The 19795-nt window shown below is 42.6% G+C and overlaps 1 protein-coding gene across 2 annotated transcripts in view; it reads right to left on the reverse strand.

The window, feature by feature from the left end:
• Nucleotides 1-19795, reverse strand: part of LOC137324233 (LIM and calponin homology domains-containing protein 1-like) — a 409488-nt gene that overhangs the window by 32479 nt on the left and 357214 nt on the right. For both annotated transcript variants that reach the window (XM_067988383.1, XM_067988389.1), the window contains 6 exons: nucleotides 18896-19135; nucleotides 16147-16273; nucleotides 14665-14834; nucleotides 12617-12743; nucleotides 5456-5530; nucleotides 3576-3601 (listed from right to left, as the gene is read on the reverse strand). In XM_067988383.1, the coding sequence (XP_067844484.1) occupies nucleotides 3576-3601; nucleotides 5456-5530; nucleotides 12617-12743; nucleotides 14665-14834; nucleotides 16147-16273; nucleotides 18896-19135 (765 nt within the window). The remainder of the gene's footprint in view (nucleotides 1-3575; nucleotides 3602-5455; nucleotides 5531-12616; nucleotides 12744-14664; nucleotides 14835-16146; nucleotides 16274-18895; nucleotides 19136-19795) is intronic.

Below are 19795 nucleotides of genomic sequence, written 5' to 3' on the forward strand. Positions count from 1 at the left end.
TAAGGGAGTAATGGTGAACGGATGTTATTCTGACCGGAGAGAAGTATGCAGTGCAGTCTCCCAGGGGTCGGTATTAGGACCATTGCTTTTCTCGTTATATATAAATTACCTGGACTTCAGTATAGGGAGTACAATTTCAAAGTTTGTGGATGATACAAAACTTGGCAACATAATAGGATAGTAACAAACTTCAGGAGGACATAGAGAGACTGGTGAAATGAGCAGACAGATGGCTGATGCAATTTAATGCAGATAAGTGTGAAGTGATGCACTTTGAGAGGAACAATATGGAGAGGCAGTATGATCTAAACGGAACTATTTTGACGGGGGTGCAAGAGCAGAGGGACCAGGGGGTGCATATTCACAAATCCTTGAAGGTAGCAGGGCACGTTGATAAGGGAGGAAAGAAAGCGTATGGGATACTTGGCGTTGTAAATAAGAGCATTGAAAACAAAAACAAGTAAGTCATGCCAAAACTTTACAAATCACTAGTTAGGCCTCAGCTGGAGTTTTAAAAAATTCGTTCATGGGATGTGGGCGTCGCTGGCAAGGCCAGCATTTATTGCCCATCCCTAATTGCCCTTGAGAAGGTGGTGGTGAGCTGCCTTCTTGAACCGCTACAGTCCGTGTGGTGTAAGTTCTCCCACAGTGCTGTTAGGTAGGGAGTTCCAGGATTTTGACCCAGTGACGACGAAGGAACGGCGATATATTTCCAAGTCGGGATGGTGTGTGACTTGGAAGGGAACGTGCAGGTGGTGTTGTTCCCATGTGCCTGCTGCCCTTGTCCTTCTAGGTGGTAGAGGTCGCGGGTGTGGGAGGTGCTGTCGAAGAAGCCTTGGTAATTTGCTGCAGTGCATCCTGTAGATGGTACACACTGCAGCCACAGTGCGCCAGTGGTGAAGGGAGTGAATGTTTAGGGTGGTGGATGGGGTGCCAATCAAACGGGCTGCTTTGTCCTGGATGATGTCGAGCTTCTTGAGTGTTGTTGGAGCTGCACTCATCCAGGTAAGTGGAGAGTATTCCATCACACTCCTGACTTGTGCCTTGTAGATCGTGGAAAGGCTTTGGGGAATCAGGGGTGAGTCACTCACCACAGAATACCCAGTCTCTGACCTGCTCTTGTTGCCACAGTATTTATGTGGCTGGTCCAGTTAAGTTTCTGGTCAATGGTGACCCCCCGGATGTTGATAGTGGGGGATTCGGCGATGGTAATGCCGTTGAATGTCATGGGGACGTGGTTAGATTCTCTCTTGTTGGAGATGGTCATTGCCTGGCACTTGTCTGGCGCGAATGTTACTTGCCACTTATCAGCCCAAGCCTGGATGTTGTCCAGGTCTTGCTGCATGCGAGCACGGACTGCTTCATTATCTGAGGGACTGCGAATGGAACTGAACACTGTGCAATCATCAGCGAACATCCCCATTTCTGACCTTATGGTGGAGGGAAGGTCATTGATGAAGCAGCTGAAGATGGTTGGGCCAAGGACATTGCCCTGAGGAACTCCTGCAGCAATGTCCTGCGGCTGAGATGATTGGCCTCCAACAACCACTATCATCTTCCTTTGTGCTAGGTATGACTCCAGCCACTGGAGAGTTTTCCCCCTGATTCCCATTGACTTCAATTTTACTAGGGCTCCTTGGTGCCACACTCGGTCAAATGCTGCCTTGATGTCAAGGGCAGTCACTCTCACCTCACCTCTGGAATTCAGCTCTTTTGTCCATGTTTGGACCAAGGCTGTAATGAGGTCTGGAGCTGAGTGGTCCTGGTGGAACCCAAACTGAGCATCGGTCAGCAGGTTATTGGTGAGTAAGTGCCGCTTGATGGCACTGTCGATGACACCTTCCATCACTTTGCTGACGATTGAGAGTAGACTGATGGGGCAATAATTGGCTGGATTGGATTTGTCCTGCTTTTTGTGGACAGGACATAACTGGGCAATTTTCCACATTGTCGGGTAGATGCCAGAGTTGTATGCGGGCACGTACTGGAACAGTTTGGCTAGAGGCGCGCCTAGTTCTGGAGCACAAGTCTTCAGCATTACAGCCAGGATGTTGTCGGGGCCCATAGCCTTTCTTGTATCCAGTGCACTCAGCTGTTTCTTGATATCATGTGGAGCGAATCGAATTGGCTGAAGACTAGCTTCTGTGATGTTGGGGATATTGGGAGGAGCCGAGATGGATCATCCGCTCGGCACTTCTGGCTGAAGTATTGTGTACAATTCTGGGCACCGCACTTTAGGAAGGATGTCAAGGCCTTGGAGAGGGTACAGAGGAGGTTTACCAGGACGGTACCAGGGATGAGGGACTGCAGTTATGTGGAGAATTTGGAGAAGCTGGAATTATTCTCCTTTCAGCAGAGAAGGTTAAGGGGAGACGTAATTGAGGTATTCAAAATGATGAAGGATTTTGATAGAGTTTCCTCTGGCAAGTGGGTAGGTAACCAGATTTCAAATAATTGACAAAAGAACTAGAGGGGAAATGAGGAGAAATTTTTTGACACATAGTGTTGTTAGGATCTGGAACGCGCTGCCTGAACAGATGGATGAATCAGATTCCATAGGAACTTTCAAAAGTCATGTACTTGAAGAGGACTACTGTGCAGGGTTATGGGAAAAAAGCTGGAGTGTGGGACTAAATTGGACAGCTCTTTCAAAGAGCCGGCACAGGCTCGACGGGCCAAATGGCCTCCTTCTGTGCTGTAAGATTCTATGATTCTATTCCAAAGAGCTTTTTCACACATAGAGCAATCAAAACTAGGAACAAACTTAAAATAGGTAAGAGGAGATAAAGCCAGTTGGATATTGTGATGGGGAGGGGAACTGTAGATTTTTCTTTCTGGACAGAAAGGCTAAGGTGGACCAGATCACTTTCCTTATTTGCATTCATCTTTTGCTCTTGAGACTTGTGTTACAGATTTAACTACTGTAAGTCAACCGTCCAAATAATCAATTTACAAAGCCATGCACAGATTTTCTGGTGTCCATGATACATTCTGAAAACTCGACCTCCAATGATGATTTTCATTTTAATTAAAATGGACCACAAATTCAAACTTCAAAATATATACAGCATTAAAACTGCTTAAAGTTCACTTAAGTCATATGGAAAAGTCTTTCTGCACCTATTTGATGAGGACAATCTACGAAATCAGGGATCAGAAGATGCATGGATCATGAACAAAAATGGTGCCATTCTAACAATAATTGAACATATTGTTCAAATTTACAAAAAGGCCCTATTTAGAAGATTGTCAGACCCTGCAACTTTTTTTGAAGCTTTAACTTAACATTGCTGGTTTATCATTGACAGGCATTCTATTTCAGAATGTTCTTATTAAAATTGTTTGAATATTCAGCCATTTGATAAACAAATTTAGAAACAGTGCTGTACACATGGTGCTCAATGATTCAGTACTGATTTTAGTCTAATCATGGTGGATTTTTCATTATAACATTAGGAAAGCATACCCTGACAACTACACATACCACTACACAGAAGATATTAGCTGTCAAGAACTGTGTCTCTTTGAAGGCAACACCACGTTACACAGAAAAAAAGATAATCTTATATACTTACATTTAAATTTTCACTGCTTTCCACTTCTGCTGAAAGATAAAGAAAAGGCTTATTATAAAGGATTAACAATCACGGGATGAATTTCCACCTGTCCACGAAGGAGTCCCACATGCAGGGGGTAGTGACATGCTAGAGAAATCTTATTCTAATTGATTTGTAAATATATTTGTTCTAATATGTTGATGTCTAACTAAAATGCTAAACACATTCAGTAACAATAGTCAGCAATCAGCACTGTGATGCCAGGTCAGAGAAGATCATTTTGGAATTTGTCCCTTTCCTGAAATGTTGTACAGCTGCATCAAGTGTGTTTCTTTGGAGCTCACGACCAACAAAGATTCCCACTGAAGTACTTCTGAAGTGTTACCATGTTGTAATGTAGGAAACGCGGCAACCAATTTGCACACAGCAAGGTCCCACAACCAGCAATGTGATAATGACCAGATAATCTGTTTTAGTGATGTTGGTTGTGGGATAAATATTGGCCAGGACACCGGTAAGAACCCCATGTTGTTCACCAAATATTGGAGCCATCGAAGGACAGGTGGAAATATCGGCTTAAATAATGATCAAAAGGACATAGTGGTCAATTAATTGTACACGACCCACCACCAACAAAATGATTTCCAAAAACGATGACTGAACAGCAAGTAATGGTACAGAAAGTGAGCCACAGAGCTGGAATTTACTATCAGCTATTGGTGATAACCAGCAGCTACTAAATTAAGCAACTTTATAACACAGCCTTGGATTGTATAGAATTTTGTGCGCTAACACCATGCTGTTCTGATTCTTTTTATTTTTTAACTCTTTAATTATTTTGCCACCTGAAATAGGAAATCAGGCAAATTAGTATGGAGAACACATTCTTGAGTCCCAAGAGTTTGCAATGTGCATAGTTGCCAACCATACCAATTTTAGGTACCGTGTTCTGCGGGTATCAGACTGGCATTGTAAGTAAAGGCAAATAGGATATAAAAATGATCACAAATATAAACAAAGCTACAAAAATTGTATGCAATAGTTATCTTGCAATTATTAAGCAAACTAGAAAAGGAAACAGTTGTGGATGGGCAGATGGTGACACCTTGCCCATATCTGCATGGGAATGGGTCTGAATTTTTTTAATGTTGACGCTCAGCATGTATTAGCAAAGGCTATTCTGAAATTCCTTATTTATATCATACCTGCTTTTGGCCAGGACTTCTATTGTCTAGGAGCCCTGAAATACTGATTGTTACTATTCTCAACACAGAGATGCTCATGGTATAATCCCTGAGCAATGCCTTTGGCCTATCATTGGGATATCATTTTTGTGATAATAAAAAAAAATTCAATCATCATATTCAGAGTATGGCATCTTCAATAGAACGTATGTAAGGGCATTGAATCTCTTTTTTGGAAGTGGGATTCCAATTACAAAGGTCAATTATAAATGAGTTAAAGTGAGACGAGCTGTTGAAGTCTGATGTAGACACTTCTGTATTCTTTGTAAATGCTAGATAGACTTGTTTGTGCTGTAAAAGGGAAGTATGTCCCATTCAGAAGTCTCCATCTGTGTAGCATCTAAAAAAGTCTTATTCTAGTGACAGAATTTTTAAAACTTACTTTAATTCCTGTGAGTTGACATTAATTTTAAAAGAAAGCTATTGGTAAACTACTTTCACAGGGCTTAACATAACATAGCTAACAGTTCTAATGTCATTACTGGCTCCTTTTTCCCACATTGGTATACATTGGCAACTATGCAGTATATAATGAGATAGGCAAATCTAGAAAAGCAGGGAATGAGTGTGACTCGTGATCATTAGTGTGTCCCAAAGCACTCCCAGGTACAGGAAGCAAAACAGAAGGAGGAAATTACTGAGCACGTCTTTTACCTGGCTGTGAGAAAAACTCTGAGCGTCGCCAGGAGTTCCGAACTGTAACCGGAACACTGGCAGTATTAGGTGGCTCTAAGGTAGGTAGCAGAATAAAATAAAAGAGGAAACAGAAATCATAAGAAAATGTCTGCCAACAAAATTATATTATGTGGGTATTTAAATTACAAGAATAGATCTGTTTTATATCAGAGATTTATATATAAATATTATATATATAATATAAATATATATATATATAAGTATGTAACATTAATAAGTTTCTTATAATTGATTTTGACCAGTAATTAATTATTGACCCAAAGATCCTGCTACAGATCATAATCCCCTAGAGGTACTGTTAGATTTCTGTTATTGTGTATGCAGATCTGCATATACTTTACTCCATTGTTATGCCATTTCTATTTTGGTACTTACCCTATGAGTTATACCAATGTCTCAACACCACTATATTCAGATGGTATAAAAAGATTTCCTAAGGCATGACTTACACAACAGATTTTGCCATGCATATTCAGCAATTACCTTTGCAATAATATGTTGTCCTTTTTTATTTTAATCTTTATCCATACAAAATAACTACATGAGCGCCTCACAAATTTTATTTTAACGCAATTAACACATACTATGGGAGAAGAATTGGCTTTCACTATGTGACTGAAACCCAGGAAGTCACTAAAACAGTGAGTATAGTTATTCAGATGTATAAGACTAGCCTAATCATATTAGCAAATGCTGCAAATGGGCATTATTACAGTAAGCTTATTAATTGAAATAATATATAAAATGTACCAGAGTGGATTAAAGGAGTAAACAGCGTTCAACACTGCTTCAGATGAGCCATATTCTACCTGACCAAATCTCCTTGATTTCTTTGAGGAAGTAGACTATGGTAAACCCTACGACAACATGGACTTAAATTTACAAAAGGCACTTGACAAGGTTCCACATGAAAAACTACTAGTTAAACTCAAAGCTGTGTGGGTTCAAGCATGGATAATAAATTGTCTGAAGGAAACTGTGGGTACTCGTTCGACGAGCATATTGGGGTGGGGGACTACTGAGTGGGACACCCCAGGGCTCAGAGATGGGACCACAATGGTTTCTAATTTATATCAAGATCTTGGATTCAGAAACTCAATGCAAATTGTTCAAATTTGCAGATGATACCAAATTAGTGGAATCGAAGGAGGCAGCTCCGAAATGACAGAATGATTTAAACAAAATATGCAAGTGGACAGAACAACAAAAGATGAAATTTAATGTAGGCAAATGTAAAGTGCTACACATTGGAAGAAAAAATGGGTAACACACATGAATTATGCTGAAATACAAGGGAAGAAGCTGAAAGAGACCTAGGAGTCTTGGTAGACTCAACACTCAACATGTCCAATCAATGCAGAGCAGCAATTGACAAAGCCAATAGAATGTTGAATTACATGGCTAAAACAGTAAAACACAAAGTCAGAGGAACTTGTGATCAAACTGTACAGCTTTCTGATCAGACTACACCTTGGATAGTGTGTCCAGTTCTGGTCACAGAGAAACAAGGAAGACATTCAGGCATGGAGGGAGAGCAGAGAAGAGCCATGAGGATGATCACTAATGTCAAGAGTCTGAATTATGTGGAAAGAGTAGAGAAACTTGGGCTTTTCAGCCTAGAAAGGAGACATCTGAAAAGTGACCTACTAGAAGTATATAAAATAGTTAATGGAATGGAAAAGGTAAATCCAGATTATTACTTTAGATTAAATTGTGGGAGTAGGATAAGGGGACAAAGGTTCAAACTAATGTAGGACTGATATCAGGAAGTTCTTCTTCACGCAGAGAGTGATTAACACTTGGAATGAACTTCTGCATAAACTAGTGAAGCTGAAAACCCTGGAATCATTTAACAATTAGATGCAACATTGAGGAGTGCTGCGGGATCGTTCTCGATGGATGAATTAAGATGGGCTGAGTGGCCATCCTCATCCGTAATTATGTTGTGATCTTGTGGTTACAATTTAGTTAGGATGTTTGGAGGATGTCATCAGATGACATCAAAGGTGTGAAGTAAGCAATTTGCTAGTTATTGAGTTCCACAATTTCTACAATCTTCTCAGGAACAGAAATTATTTTTTAGATTATACAGGTTTATCTTTATCTTTATTACCGCTCTCATTTCTTACCATACTGCACCCACTGCCATTAAGTGATAATGCACGGGAGCAACCCTCACCCACCCTCCTCCCACCCATGACCAGAGGGTAAATGCACTGAATGCTGTGGCACTGATCCATATAGCCACAAAATGGGTAATTTTCAACTTCACCACCTGGCCGATAATGTGATGGAGCGGATGAACCACCCAACCACCCACTGTAGAAACTGCCTGATTTTCATCCCATCTAAATCAACGGAATAAAAATCGGGTAGATTCTATAAAAGGCAGGTGATCTGCTCCGCCAGATTACCACCCAGGTGGCAAAGTTGAAAATTATCCCCACAAAGCCCTGACAGGAGGTCCCAAAATTGATCATGCTGATTCAGCTAATCTCCATTGGGGAGGTGGCTGGGGTGATATAATTAGCCTGAACATTCCCAGGCTAAGGAGGGGAAAATTCAGCCAGGATTCCTGCTTTTGACTACTTCTCAGTAACCTCTGCTGTAAGCAATGACAGGCAAAACTTGATGTAGCTGCAATGTGTAGTAACATTGTAAATGCATTCAATAAGAATGACCTATGTATTTCTGCGGTGGCTCGCCTGATCTCCTGCCATAACTCAACCGCAGATTAGTGGAAAACCTGGAGAAATGGAGTAAATAGCTAAAACCCGCTGAGGTGATGCAGGAGATCAGAAGAACCTGTGTGAAAGTTCAGGGTCAACATGTTTATGATTTCATTACCTGTAGCGACCACAGCAATTCTTTCATCACTCCCAACATGAGGACAGAATTACACTTGGCTGTGATGTCATCGTTGAACAGGCCCCCAAAACCCATTGGGGCCAATTTTTATTATCAGCGGACATTGGCGAGCAGGTAGAGCAATTGAAGCCACCCGCCTAATGTCCTAGGCAAGGGGCCCAAGCCACATTTGCATGTGATTGAGGAGCTGCGAGTGCTGAACCAGTGCTCCCAGTCAGCTTGCCAATCGAGTGGTCGGAAATCCAGTGCCTCCTCTATGGAGCTGAGCCAGAAAGCAACTGTTAAAGGGGGGGAGAAGCAATCGCGGGAGGGGGGCATGGTTGGCCGGCAGCGGGTGGGAGGGTTCTTTGTGGGGCAAGAAGGAGCATGAACGCACACGGGTTTCTGGCCGGTGTGGGGCATGGGACAAGTGGAAAACGCACCCTCTAGCCTAAGTTTCAGGCCAAGGGTATTTCAACTCCTGGGTCTCATATATATGCCACCGGTCAACTGCTCGCTTGCAACGGGCAGAAAGCAACAGCTGGGCAACAGGCAGGAGAGGAAGTTCAAGTCGTTCGAGGCCACTGACCAGCACTAAGAGAAGGCTCGCCGGCAAGCAGGTAATTAACAGGTTGGTGGAGGGGGGGTGGGGGGGAGGTGGAGGTGTTCGGCATGGTCTCACGGGAGCAAAGGAGGGAGACTGGTGCAGCGAAGGCCACAACTTTCCTTGTGGGGCCTGGAGATCCCAGTTAAAATGCAATTGGGGTTCGAATTATGTAATGGCACCCTGATTTGGTTAAATTTATGAGGCCCCTATCTGCTTTAGATGTCTGCCTCATCTGCCTGCAGGTTAAAATTCAAAATAGGTCAGGATCTGAGTGGATAAGCAACCTGCTCATTTTTAACTGCCCACTGCCCGGTTTCCACCAGGTGGTTAGGGTTAAGATTGACTTCCTTGTTTCAGTTGGAATTTTCCAATTTAATATTAATGTTACAATAAAATCATGGTCCTGCCCAATATAATTTCTCCCATACAATCATAACAGTAACAACTCACATTTGTATAGTACCCAATTTAGGAAAACAGCTCAAAGGTGCTGAATAATAAGAAAGAAAACACGAAGTGAGAATAAGATAGATTAAGGGATGGGTGGAGGTGTGTCTGAGAGTACAATAAAAGAGATACATTTTTAAGAGGCTTTTAAAGGAAGTGAGAGAAGTGGCAAAGTCGAATGACGTAGGGAGGGAGCTCCAAAAGTGTAGTGACTGAAAGATCGGTCATCGATAGTAGAGCAGAAAGAGCGGGGTAAAAGGGAGGGGAGCAGAGAGTGCCTTCTGGGACACATGATTGGAGAGATGACTCATGTAGGAGGAGTCAAGACCATGGAGGGAGATGTAAATGAGGATAAAGACCTTGAAATCACTATGCTAGGGAAGAGGGTGCCAATGGAACTTGGCAAGGACAGGGGTAGTGGGAGTGCATGATCTGGTGAGCAAATTGACTCAGGCCAGAGTTTTGGATTAATTGAAGTATGTGAAAGAAAAGAAAGAAAGTCTTGCATTTATTTAGTGCCTTTTGCAACCTCACGGTGTCCCAAAGTGCTTTACAGCCAATTAAGTACTTTTGAAGTGCAGTCACTGTTATAATGTAGGAAATGTGGCAGCCAAATTGCGCACATCAAGGTCCCATAAAGAACAACGAGATAACGACCTGATAATTTGTTTTAGTGACGGTGGTTGAGGAGTAAATATTGGCCAGGACACCGGGGAGAACTCACTAACTCTTCTTTGAACTTTTATGTCCACCTGAAAGTTGGAGGAGGAGAGGCCAGAGACGAGAGCACTTGAGAGGTCTTTTCTCAATGTGATGAAAGCTTGGATTAGGATAATTGTTGACTATATGCCTTTCTTTACATTAGGTCAAGATTATAGATTCGGTGGGGATTACTGGCTCCATCACTGTACGTTGACCTCCCGTTGCACACTTGTAAATGCAAGAACACCAAAGTTTTCACTAAGTTATTTTAACTGTTGTTTCAATGGTGAAGCACTATTAGACTCATAGCCTCTTACCTAAAAAACAGTTGTCGTCTGATAATACTATAATTCCTCAGTAATTACTGGGCAACTAGACCTACTAAAAGACCCAGTGGTAGATCATCACTGCACTTACCTGTTTCCATTTTGTACCAAATGGCTGCATCACATTTCAGGATTTTTTGAATATTTTTCTCACAGAAAGGATTTGGAAAAAGAATTACATTTAATTCTTGGTTTTTCAGAACAAAGCTTATTCACACAAGTTTTTAAAAAAAGCAATGAGTTGAAAGGTGGTTACAATGTTAATGAACTAAGCATTGAAGCATTCCCCAAAGACTCAAAAACTGTAAGCAATTTGTTAGCTTGTCTTGGTAATCAATAAACACCTCACACCTATTGTTTCAGGCGGTCCCTGGTCCTGGGTGCTCAGCAGGGTGTATCTGGCACAGGCCCACCTTCAGTTTGTGAACAGAGGGGATTAACTCAAATTTCTGTACATTTTCCAATTAGTTAGTGGTTCATAGTTTTTGCCAATAGCCAGAAATCCAATAGTATTCGCAGAAATGACCTCCAGTCACCAGGCTAGAAACTGATAGAGCTATTTTTCAGATTCCCCAACAATCTTAGTAGTTCTGCCTTTTAAATTCAACACTCAACAACTTCAGTTATTTCAGAATGTCTTTAAAACCTAACAAGAAATTCCAGTTGAATAGATTATGTTGCACCTGTGATTGACTGTTAAAATTCTTCTTTCACTTCTGAAAAAGATCTTCACAGTTCGTAACATTTAAGGCACCTGAGTCATTTGGCACTTGCAAGGGTGCAAACTTAGAAATAATGCGACATTTCAAGAACATTTCTGTAGAAAACTTTGTACTTCACCTAAAAGGAAATAACCTTTTGATATCCTTCTACCGGTCATTTGATTGGTAAGTTTTAAAATTTTTTATTGGGCCATTTCTCCACTTTTGATATTCAGTGTCAGCATCAAGCGCTTCCAGGCCACATATGGCACAGGTCAGATCCGAGTAAATCACTGCATACTCTGCCTAGCCGATGTGCACATTTCTCCACAGCACCACTGTGACATTTGCACATCAAAGACCAGCTATCCTTGTAATTTATCTGAGTGATACTTGCAAATCTGTGCCAATTAGTATTGATTGGTGGCCAGTCCCACATCCATTAGTTAAACACTGGATTGAAAGTAACCCCCATGACTTGTATTACAGTTATCAGAGAGAGACTGGATTTGAACCAAGGTTCCAGAGGTTAAAGTTTACCATAGCAATCCACCGCATTTCTCGATATTCTTATATCAAAATAAATCACATGATCAACATTTAGAATTGGATAAATAAATAGGGAAAAAATTAGCAGGGCTATGGGGAAAGAGCGGGGGAATGGGACTAACTGGATTGCTCCTACAAAAAGCCGGCACAAGCTCGATGGGCCGAATGGCATCCTTCTGTGCTGTAACCATTCTATAATTCTAGGTGGTAAGTCATATGGTAATACTGCAAACAACAATTTCTAGGCTAATGGTCCTAAGTAAGATAAGTTCTCTTATTTCAACTGGGTGAGAATGAAATGATTTAATGTTATTTAAAAATAGGTACACCATGTACGAAAGAATGAGGTCAACATAATTTCATAATCTTATGCTTCAAGTGGTGTTATAAGGCATTTAAGCTACAGTGTCACAGCCCTTGCCATGCTCTTAATGCTATATCTGTGTTAATCAGCATTTAACTCACTACATCTTACCATTTTTAACATTTATTCAATATTAGTGCACAGATTGCATATTATTAGGGTTTACATTTTGGGCACTGCTATTTTCAAAGTTTAATGCTATCAGGCTCAGTAAGTGGTGGAGTTCTCAACCAGGCTTTATGGGTTCAAAGTTCAGAGCTGCATGTCAACTGAATCTGCTCACCTCAGAGTGAGGAATTTAGTTGAGTTCTCAATCAGGTTTGCCGGACAAATTACAGGAAAATTTCATACACTGTATTGATGAAGGTATAATTTTTTGGAAGTACAGTTTGAAAAATAAAGCACTATTTTATAAGACAGCATTGTATCCATACAATTTCTCATGGAATTTGTTTGTAAGACTATTTTTAGTCAATTTTTGTAACTGAATATACTAAAGACTGTTGTGCTACATTTTTAAGCTAACTGTATCTCACAATTCAGCAGGTAGGCTCTCTGTGCGTTTTGATGTCTCACCTTGTTGATTAATAGCATCAACAGTCTGACTGTCCTCTACTGTCTCTTTCTCCACTTCATTTATCCTCTGAACTGAATCCAACACATCTCCTGTTTCATCGTGTTGAAGTGTCTCTGGTTTTAATGCCTGTTTTGTATAAAAACACAATGAGTAACCTTGTGACATTGTAAATATTAAACTGTATCAGATAAAACTGAAATCTATTGAAGTTCACTTCCAAAACTGAAAAGCCTGCTGATACTGCCCTACACTTTTTTCATAATGATTTTAGAACTTAGTTTACAAAGTACATCATCACTTTAATGTCATAGTTTCCGGAAACATTTTGAAAACTGCAATTTTGCATTATAATAAAATATTTTTTTTTATTCGTTCATGGGATGTGGACATCGCTGGCGAGGCCAGCATTTATTGCCCATCCCTAATTGCCCGAGAAGGTGGTGGTGAGCCGCCATCTTGAACCGCTGCAGTCTGTGTGGTGAAGGTTCTCCCACAGTGCTGTTAGGAAGGGAGTTCCAGGATTTTGACCCAGCGACAATGAAGGAACGGCGATATATTTCCAAGTCGGGATGGTGTGTGACTTGGAGGGGAACGTGCAGGTGGTGTTGTTCCCATGTGCCTGCTGCTCTTGTCCTTCAAGGTGGCAGAGGTCGTGGGTTTGGGAGGTGCTGTCAAAGAAGCCATGGCGAGTTGCTGCAGTGCATCCTGTGGATGGTACACACTGCAGCCACAGTGCGCCGGTGGTGAAGGGAGTGAATGTTTAGGGTGAGGAATGGAGTGCCAATCAAGCAGGCTGCTTTGTCCTGGATGGTGTCAAGCTTCTTGAGTGTTGTTGGAGCTGCACTCATCCAGGCAAGCGGAGAGTATTCCATCACACTCCTGACTTGTGCCTTGTAGATGGTGGAAAGGCTTTGGGGAGTCAGGAGGTGAGTCACTCGCCGCAGAATACCCAGCCTCTGACCTGCTCTTGTAGCCACAGTATTTATGTAGCTGGTCCAGTTAAGTTGCTGGTCAATGGTGACCCCCAGGATGTTGATGGTGGGGCATTCAGCGATGGTAATGTCGTTGAATGTCAAGGGGAGGTGGTTATACTCTCTCTTGTTGGAGATAGTCATTGCCTGGCACTTGTCTGGTGCAAATGTTACTTGCCACTTATCAGCCCAAGCCTGGATGTTGTCCAGGTCTTGCTGCATGCGGGCACGGACTGCTTCATTATCTGAGGGGTTGCGAATGGAACTGAACAGTGTGCAATCATCAGCGAACATCCCCATTTCTGACCTTATGATGGAGGGAAGGTCATTGATGAAGCAGCTGAAGAAGGTTGGGCCTAGGACACTGCCTTGAGGAACTCCTGCAGCAATGTCCTGGGGCTGAGATGATTGGCCTCCAACAACCACTACCATCTTCCTTTGTGCTAGGTATGACTCCAGCCACTGGAGAGTTTTCCCCCTGATTCCCATTGACTTCAATTTTACTAGGGCTCCTTGGTGCCACACTCGGTCAAATGCTGCCTTGATGTCAAGGGCAGTCACTCTCACCTCACCTCATGTTTGGACCAAGGCTGTAATGAGGTCTGGAGCCGGGTGGTCTTGGCGGAACCCAAACTGAGCATCGGTGAGCAGGTTATTGGTGAGCAAGTGCCGCTTATTAGCACTGTGGATGACACCTTCCATCACTTTGCTGATTGTAAACAATTTTACAACACCAAGTTATAGTCCAACAAATTTATTTTAAATTCCACAAGCTTTCGGAGGCTTCCTCCTTCGTCAGGTGAACGGTATGGAAGGAGGAAGCCTCCGAAAGCTTGTGGAATTTAAAATAAATTTGTTGGACTATAACTTGGTGTTGTAAAATTGTTTACAATTGTCAACCCCAGTCAATCACCGGCATCTCCAAATCACTTTGCTGATGATTGAGAGTAGATTGATGGAGCGGTAATTGGCTGGATTGGATTTGTCCTGCTTTTTGCAATGAAGCAAAAAATTGCAAATATACAGAAAGAAGTGAAACTTTTGAAGCCAGTGCGCTAGATTAAATCAAAGCCTACCTCTGGTTTAAGCTGTTTCTGTGCACTGTCACTTGGCTCCTTTTTCTCAGGCTTTAAGCAGGCTTCATCAATGGTTAGCATTTTGGAATCAACTGTGTTCCTTGTACCCAACTCCACATTGCTTGATAATGCGATGTGTACGGTCGATGTTTCCATGTTATAATGATAATCTTCATCATATTTTGCAACAAAGTAAAAGCAAAGTGAATTTGTCTTTCAGAGTAAATCCATACTCTCTATAGGAACACAGTAACAGGAATAGGCTATTCGGCCCCTCGAGCCTGTTCTGCCATTCTATGGCCTTTAGCTCTTAGTAATTAGCAGGCAACCCAACAGTTATATTGGGAGATCATGAGGCTTCAATTTGGGGTGAGTGTCTTTGAATTCTAGCCTTAACTAACCTCAACAAATATTCTGCCAGTTTTGAAGGAAGGATTTCCAAGGAGGCTTATTCCTTTTAGAACACTGTAACTGCTGGTATTGGGCAGCACTGATAGCGATCGAAGAAAAGGCCATAATCCAGCCTCTTCATCCCTGCTAAAAGAGGACAGTGCATTGGGTAGAACATAAGAACATAAGAAATAGGAGCAGGAGTAGGCCATAGGGCCCCTCGAGCCTGCTGCGCCATTCAATAAGATCATGGCCGATCTTCGACCTCAACTCCACTTTCCCGCCCGATCTCCATATCCCTTGATTCCCTTAGAGTCCAAAAATCTATCGATCTCAGCCTTGAATAAACTCATAAAACTGAGCATCCACAGCCCTCTGGGGTAGAGAATTCCAAAGATTCACAACCCTCTGAGTGAAGAAATTTCTCCTCATCTCAGTCCTAAACGGCACCCCCTTATCCTGAGACTATGCCCCCTAGTTCTAGACTCTCCAGCCAGGGGAAACAGCTTTCCAGCATCTACCCAGGCAACAAAAGTTTAAAGCAGAGAGTTGGGGTGGGGAGAGGGAGGAACATATAAAACAAATAACAAGGAGTGAAGGAACAGACATCACTTCCTTGATCATAAAAATACAAAAAATTATCTGCTACACTCTACATATTACTGTTCTGACCTGAAACAATGAATGCATTTTGTAGAAGCCTATTAATGACCACTCATGTGACAGACTACTCACAACAGTCAATGGTTTGCTACTTGCCTCTAAGAAAGCTTCTATTTGGGATTGTCCCAGGAAGCATTCATACTTGTCACTCCCAACTAGCTTGCCCAGGGGAGCAGGGACAGGGGGTAGCAGCAGTTTTGTAGCTGGCAAGTTGGATCTTCTAAAAAATACTTTATCAATCAGAACCCTGTGTTTGTATATAATGATGTGATTACCATATCATGGTGCCATTTTAATCACCACTGAGCATCTCACTAGCCAGTCTGTTGAAAACAGCAGACATCAGGAAAGTCTGACCTCTATTGTACCACAACAAGACACGAGACAGAGCTGGGACTTATTTATGAATGTTTGAAATGAACCTCACACCTTCTTGTGCTGCATCTTTAACTATCTCTTTCTCAGTCTCATTGCAGCAGGATTTCAAATCAGATTCTTTCTCTGTGCTTGGCTGTTGGCTGGTGGTAATGGTGACTGGCACCTCAGTTCGCACCTCCTAAAGGAAAAAGCAGTCACAGATTTACCATGAAGCAGAATCAATATAACAGCACATAATTTCCACAAAAATATAAGCCCCAGTTTTAACTGGGGGTGAGGGGCTAGCGTGGGGGCGGAGGGGAGAGCATCAGGTTCGGCCAGCTCGCCAAAATGAAGCCCGGGCCATTTTAACTCCTGGGCCTCATTTAAACATACCGAGCCCAAATCCCAATCAAATCTGGTGTCAATGATGTAAGGCCAGCAGGTGGGAATCAGATAAGTGCAGCAGGAGACCCCAGCCTGGGACCTACAGCAACGGTCCCCAGAAGTCCAGTAAATGCTGAGGGTGGGGGGGTGGGGTAACCGATCGCAGCATCCAAGGATTTCTGCTCCTGCTCCTCCTGGTCCACGAGGAAAACTTTTGAAAATAAATGATTTACCTCCTCTGGTTTCCCCAGCAAGACTGGCACCAGGTGCCAACCTCATGACAAAGTTAAAATAGCGTAGGGTCTGATTACATCGGGGTCATCAAACCCCAACTTTTGTATTTTAATGAGGTCCTCACCTGTCTGTGGCGAAGGCCTCACACACCTCCCAAAACCCAGGAGTTAAATACCAGCTAGCATGAGTGTGGCGTCAAGCCGGAGGGCAGAATGTTGCCTCTATTTTAACTCCCGCATGTTCTGTTCTTGTCAGGCGCTGGGGGTGGGGGGGGTTAAAATCGGCCCCATAGAGTGAGGATTCACTACAGGGAACAATCACTTACAGCAAAATAACATAAAGTTATGTGCGGAGCCACAAGAGATGGGTGAGATCCTAAATGAATATTTTACATCGGTATTTACGGTTGAGAAAGGCATGGATGTTAGGGAACTTGGGGAAATAAATAGTGATGTCTTGAGGAGTGTACATATTACAGAGAGGGAGGTGCTGGAAGTCTTAACACGCATCAAGGTAGATAAATCTCCGGGACCTGATGAAATGTATCCCAGGACGTTATGGGAGGTTAGGGAGGAAATTGCGGGTCCCCTAGCAGAGATATTTGAATCATCGACAGCTACAGGTGAGGTGCCTGAAGATTGGAGGGTAGCAAATGTTGTGCCTTTGTTTAAGAAGGGCGGCAGGGAAAAGCCTGACATCTGTAGTGGGCAAGTTGTTAGAGGGTATTCTGAGGGACAGGATCTACAGGCATTTGGAGAGACAGGGACTGATTAGGAACAGTCAGCATGGTTTTGTGAGAGGAAAATCATGTCTCACGAATTTGATTGAGTTTTTTGAAGGGGTAACCAAGAAGATAGATGAGGGCTGTGCAGTAGACGTGGTCTACATGGACTTCAGCAAAGCCTTTGACAAGGTACCGCATGGTAGGTTGTTACATAAGGTTAAATCTCACGGGATCCAAGGTGAGGTAGCCAATTGGATACAAAATTGGCTTGACGACAGAAGACAGAGGGTGGTTGTAGAGGGTTGTTTTTCAAACTGGAGGCCTGTGTCCAGCGGTGTGCCTCAGGGATCGGTGCTGGGTCCGCTGTTATTTGTTATTTATATTAATGATTTGGATGAGAATTTAGGAGGCATGGTTAGTAAGTTTGCAGATGACACCAAGATTGGTGGCATCGTGGACAGTGAAGAAGGTTATCTAGGATTGCAACGGGATCTTGATAAATTGGGCCAGTGGGCCGATGAATGGCAGATGGAGTTTAATTTAGATAAATGTGAGGTGATGCATTTTGGGAGATCGAATCAGGCCAGGACCTACTCCGTTAATGGTAGGGCGTTGGGGAGAGTTATAGAACAAAGAGATCTAGGAGTACAGATTCATAGCTCCTTGAAAGTGGAGTCACAGGTGGATAGGGTGGTGAAGAAGGCATTCGGCATGCTTGGTTTCATTGGTCAGAACATTGAATACAGGAGTTGGGATGTCTTGATGAAGTTGTACAAGACATTAGTAAGGCCACACTTGGAATACTGTGTACAGTTCTGGTCACCCTATTATAGAAAAGATATTATTAAACTAGAAAGAGTGCAGAAAAGATTTACTAGGATGCTACCGGGACTTGATGGTTTGACTTATAGGGAGAGGTTAGATAGACTGGGACTTTTTTCCCTGGAGAGTAGGAGGTTTAGGGGTGATCTTATAGAAGTCTATAAAATAATGAGGGGCATAGATAAGGTAGATAGTCAAAATCTTTTCCCAAAGGTAGGGGAGTCTATAACGAGGGGATATAGATTTAAGGTGAGAGGGGAGAGATACAAAAGGGTCCAGAGGGGCAATTTTTTCACTCAAAGGGTGGTGAGTGTCTGGAACGAGCTGCCAGAAGCAGTAGTAGAGGAGGGTACAATTTTGTCTTTTAAAAAGCATTTGGACAGTTACATGGGTAAGATGGGTATAGAGGGATATGGGCCAAGTGCAGGCAATTGGGACTAGCTTAGTGGTATAAACTGGGCGACATGGACATGTTGGGCCGAAGGGCCTGTTTCCATGTTGTAACTTCTATGATTCTATGATCATGATTTAGGACACCTACGTGTACTGTTCTCAAGAGTAACCTTTATTGGGCATTGTCATAATAGAACTACTGGCAGTGCAGTTGTACCCTGGCAAGAGACAATGATTATTAAATGTAGAGGGTGTAACTACCTGCTCTGTATCATCAGTCTGTGGGTCGTTTATGGTAGAATGAACCACTTGTTCAAGTCTGGACACATGGCTGTTGTTATCTGTCTGTGATTTTAATGGGGGATTGTCCACTCTTGCTACACCTTCAAACCTCTGTGACTCGGTAAGGTATGGGGCAGATACTGCAGACGTGGACTCCTTCTCTTCAACTCTGGTAAATGTTGGGCTGGTCTCTCCATTCATTCTAATCTTTCCATCTATCTATATATATATAAAATAATTCAGATCAGACATTAATTCCTCAGTTGTAAAGTTCCATTGAAACACAAAACTGAACATTTTTAAAAGTTATCATAATAGAAAAGATCATTCAATGCAATGCAGATTAGACTCCAGTGACATACAGAAAGTAACACAGGTATTTATACAAAACCACATAAATTCCTCCATCACTAAGCTATTTATAAAAAAATTCGGGAGCCCGGAGTCCAAATGGGAGCCTGGAGTCCACAGCGAGCGCGGACCTGCGAGAGACCGGGGACAGAGCATCGGAGCAGGTAAAAAGCAAGGAAAAAAAATCTAAAGTGACGTTAGCACAAGGGACGGAACTGATTGGTGAGTAGCTGGTGAGTGTTTATTTTTAGTCTCTGGTTTATTTCTGTTAAGTTTAGTTAGTAGTCTAATAAATCGAGGCATGGCAGGGCACCTCACACCCGTCAAATGCACATCCTGTGCCACGTGGGAACTTCAGGTGCAGGAAGTGTCGTCAGCTGAAGGAGCTCGAGTTCCAGGTTTTGGAGTTTGAGCAGCAGCTGGCATCACCACAGGGCATCACCACAGTGCATCCGTGAGGTTGAGAGCTACGTGGATAGCACGTTTCAGGAGGCGGTCACCCCGCAGCTTAAGAGAGTGCAGCCAGAG

Source organism: Heptranchias perlo, chromosome 1, assembly GCF_035084215.1.
Source record: "Heptranchias perlo isolate sHepPer1 chromosome 1, sHepPer1.hap1, whole genome shotgun sequence".
Classification (NCBI taxonomy): Eukaryota; Metazoa; Chordata; class Chondrichthyes; order Hexanchiformes; family Hexanchidae; genus Heptranchias; species Heptranchias perlo.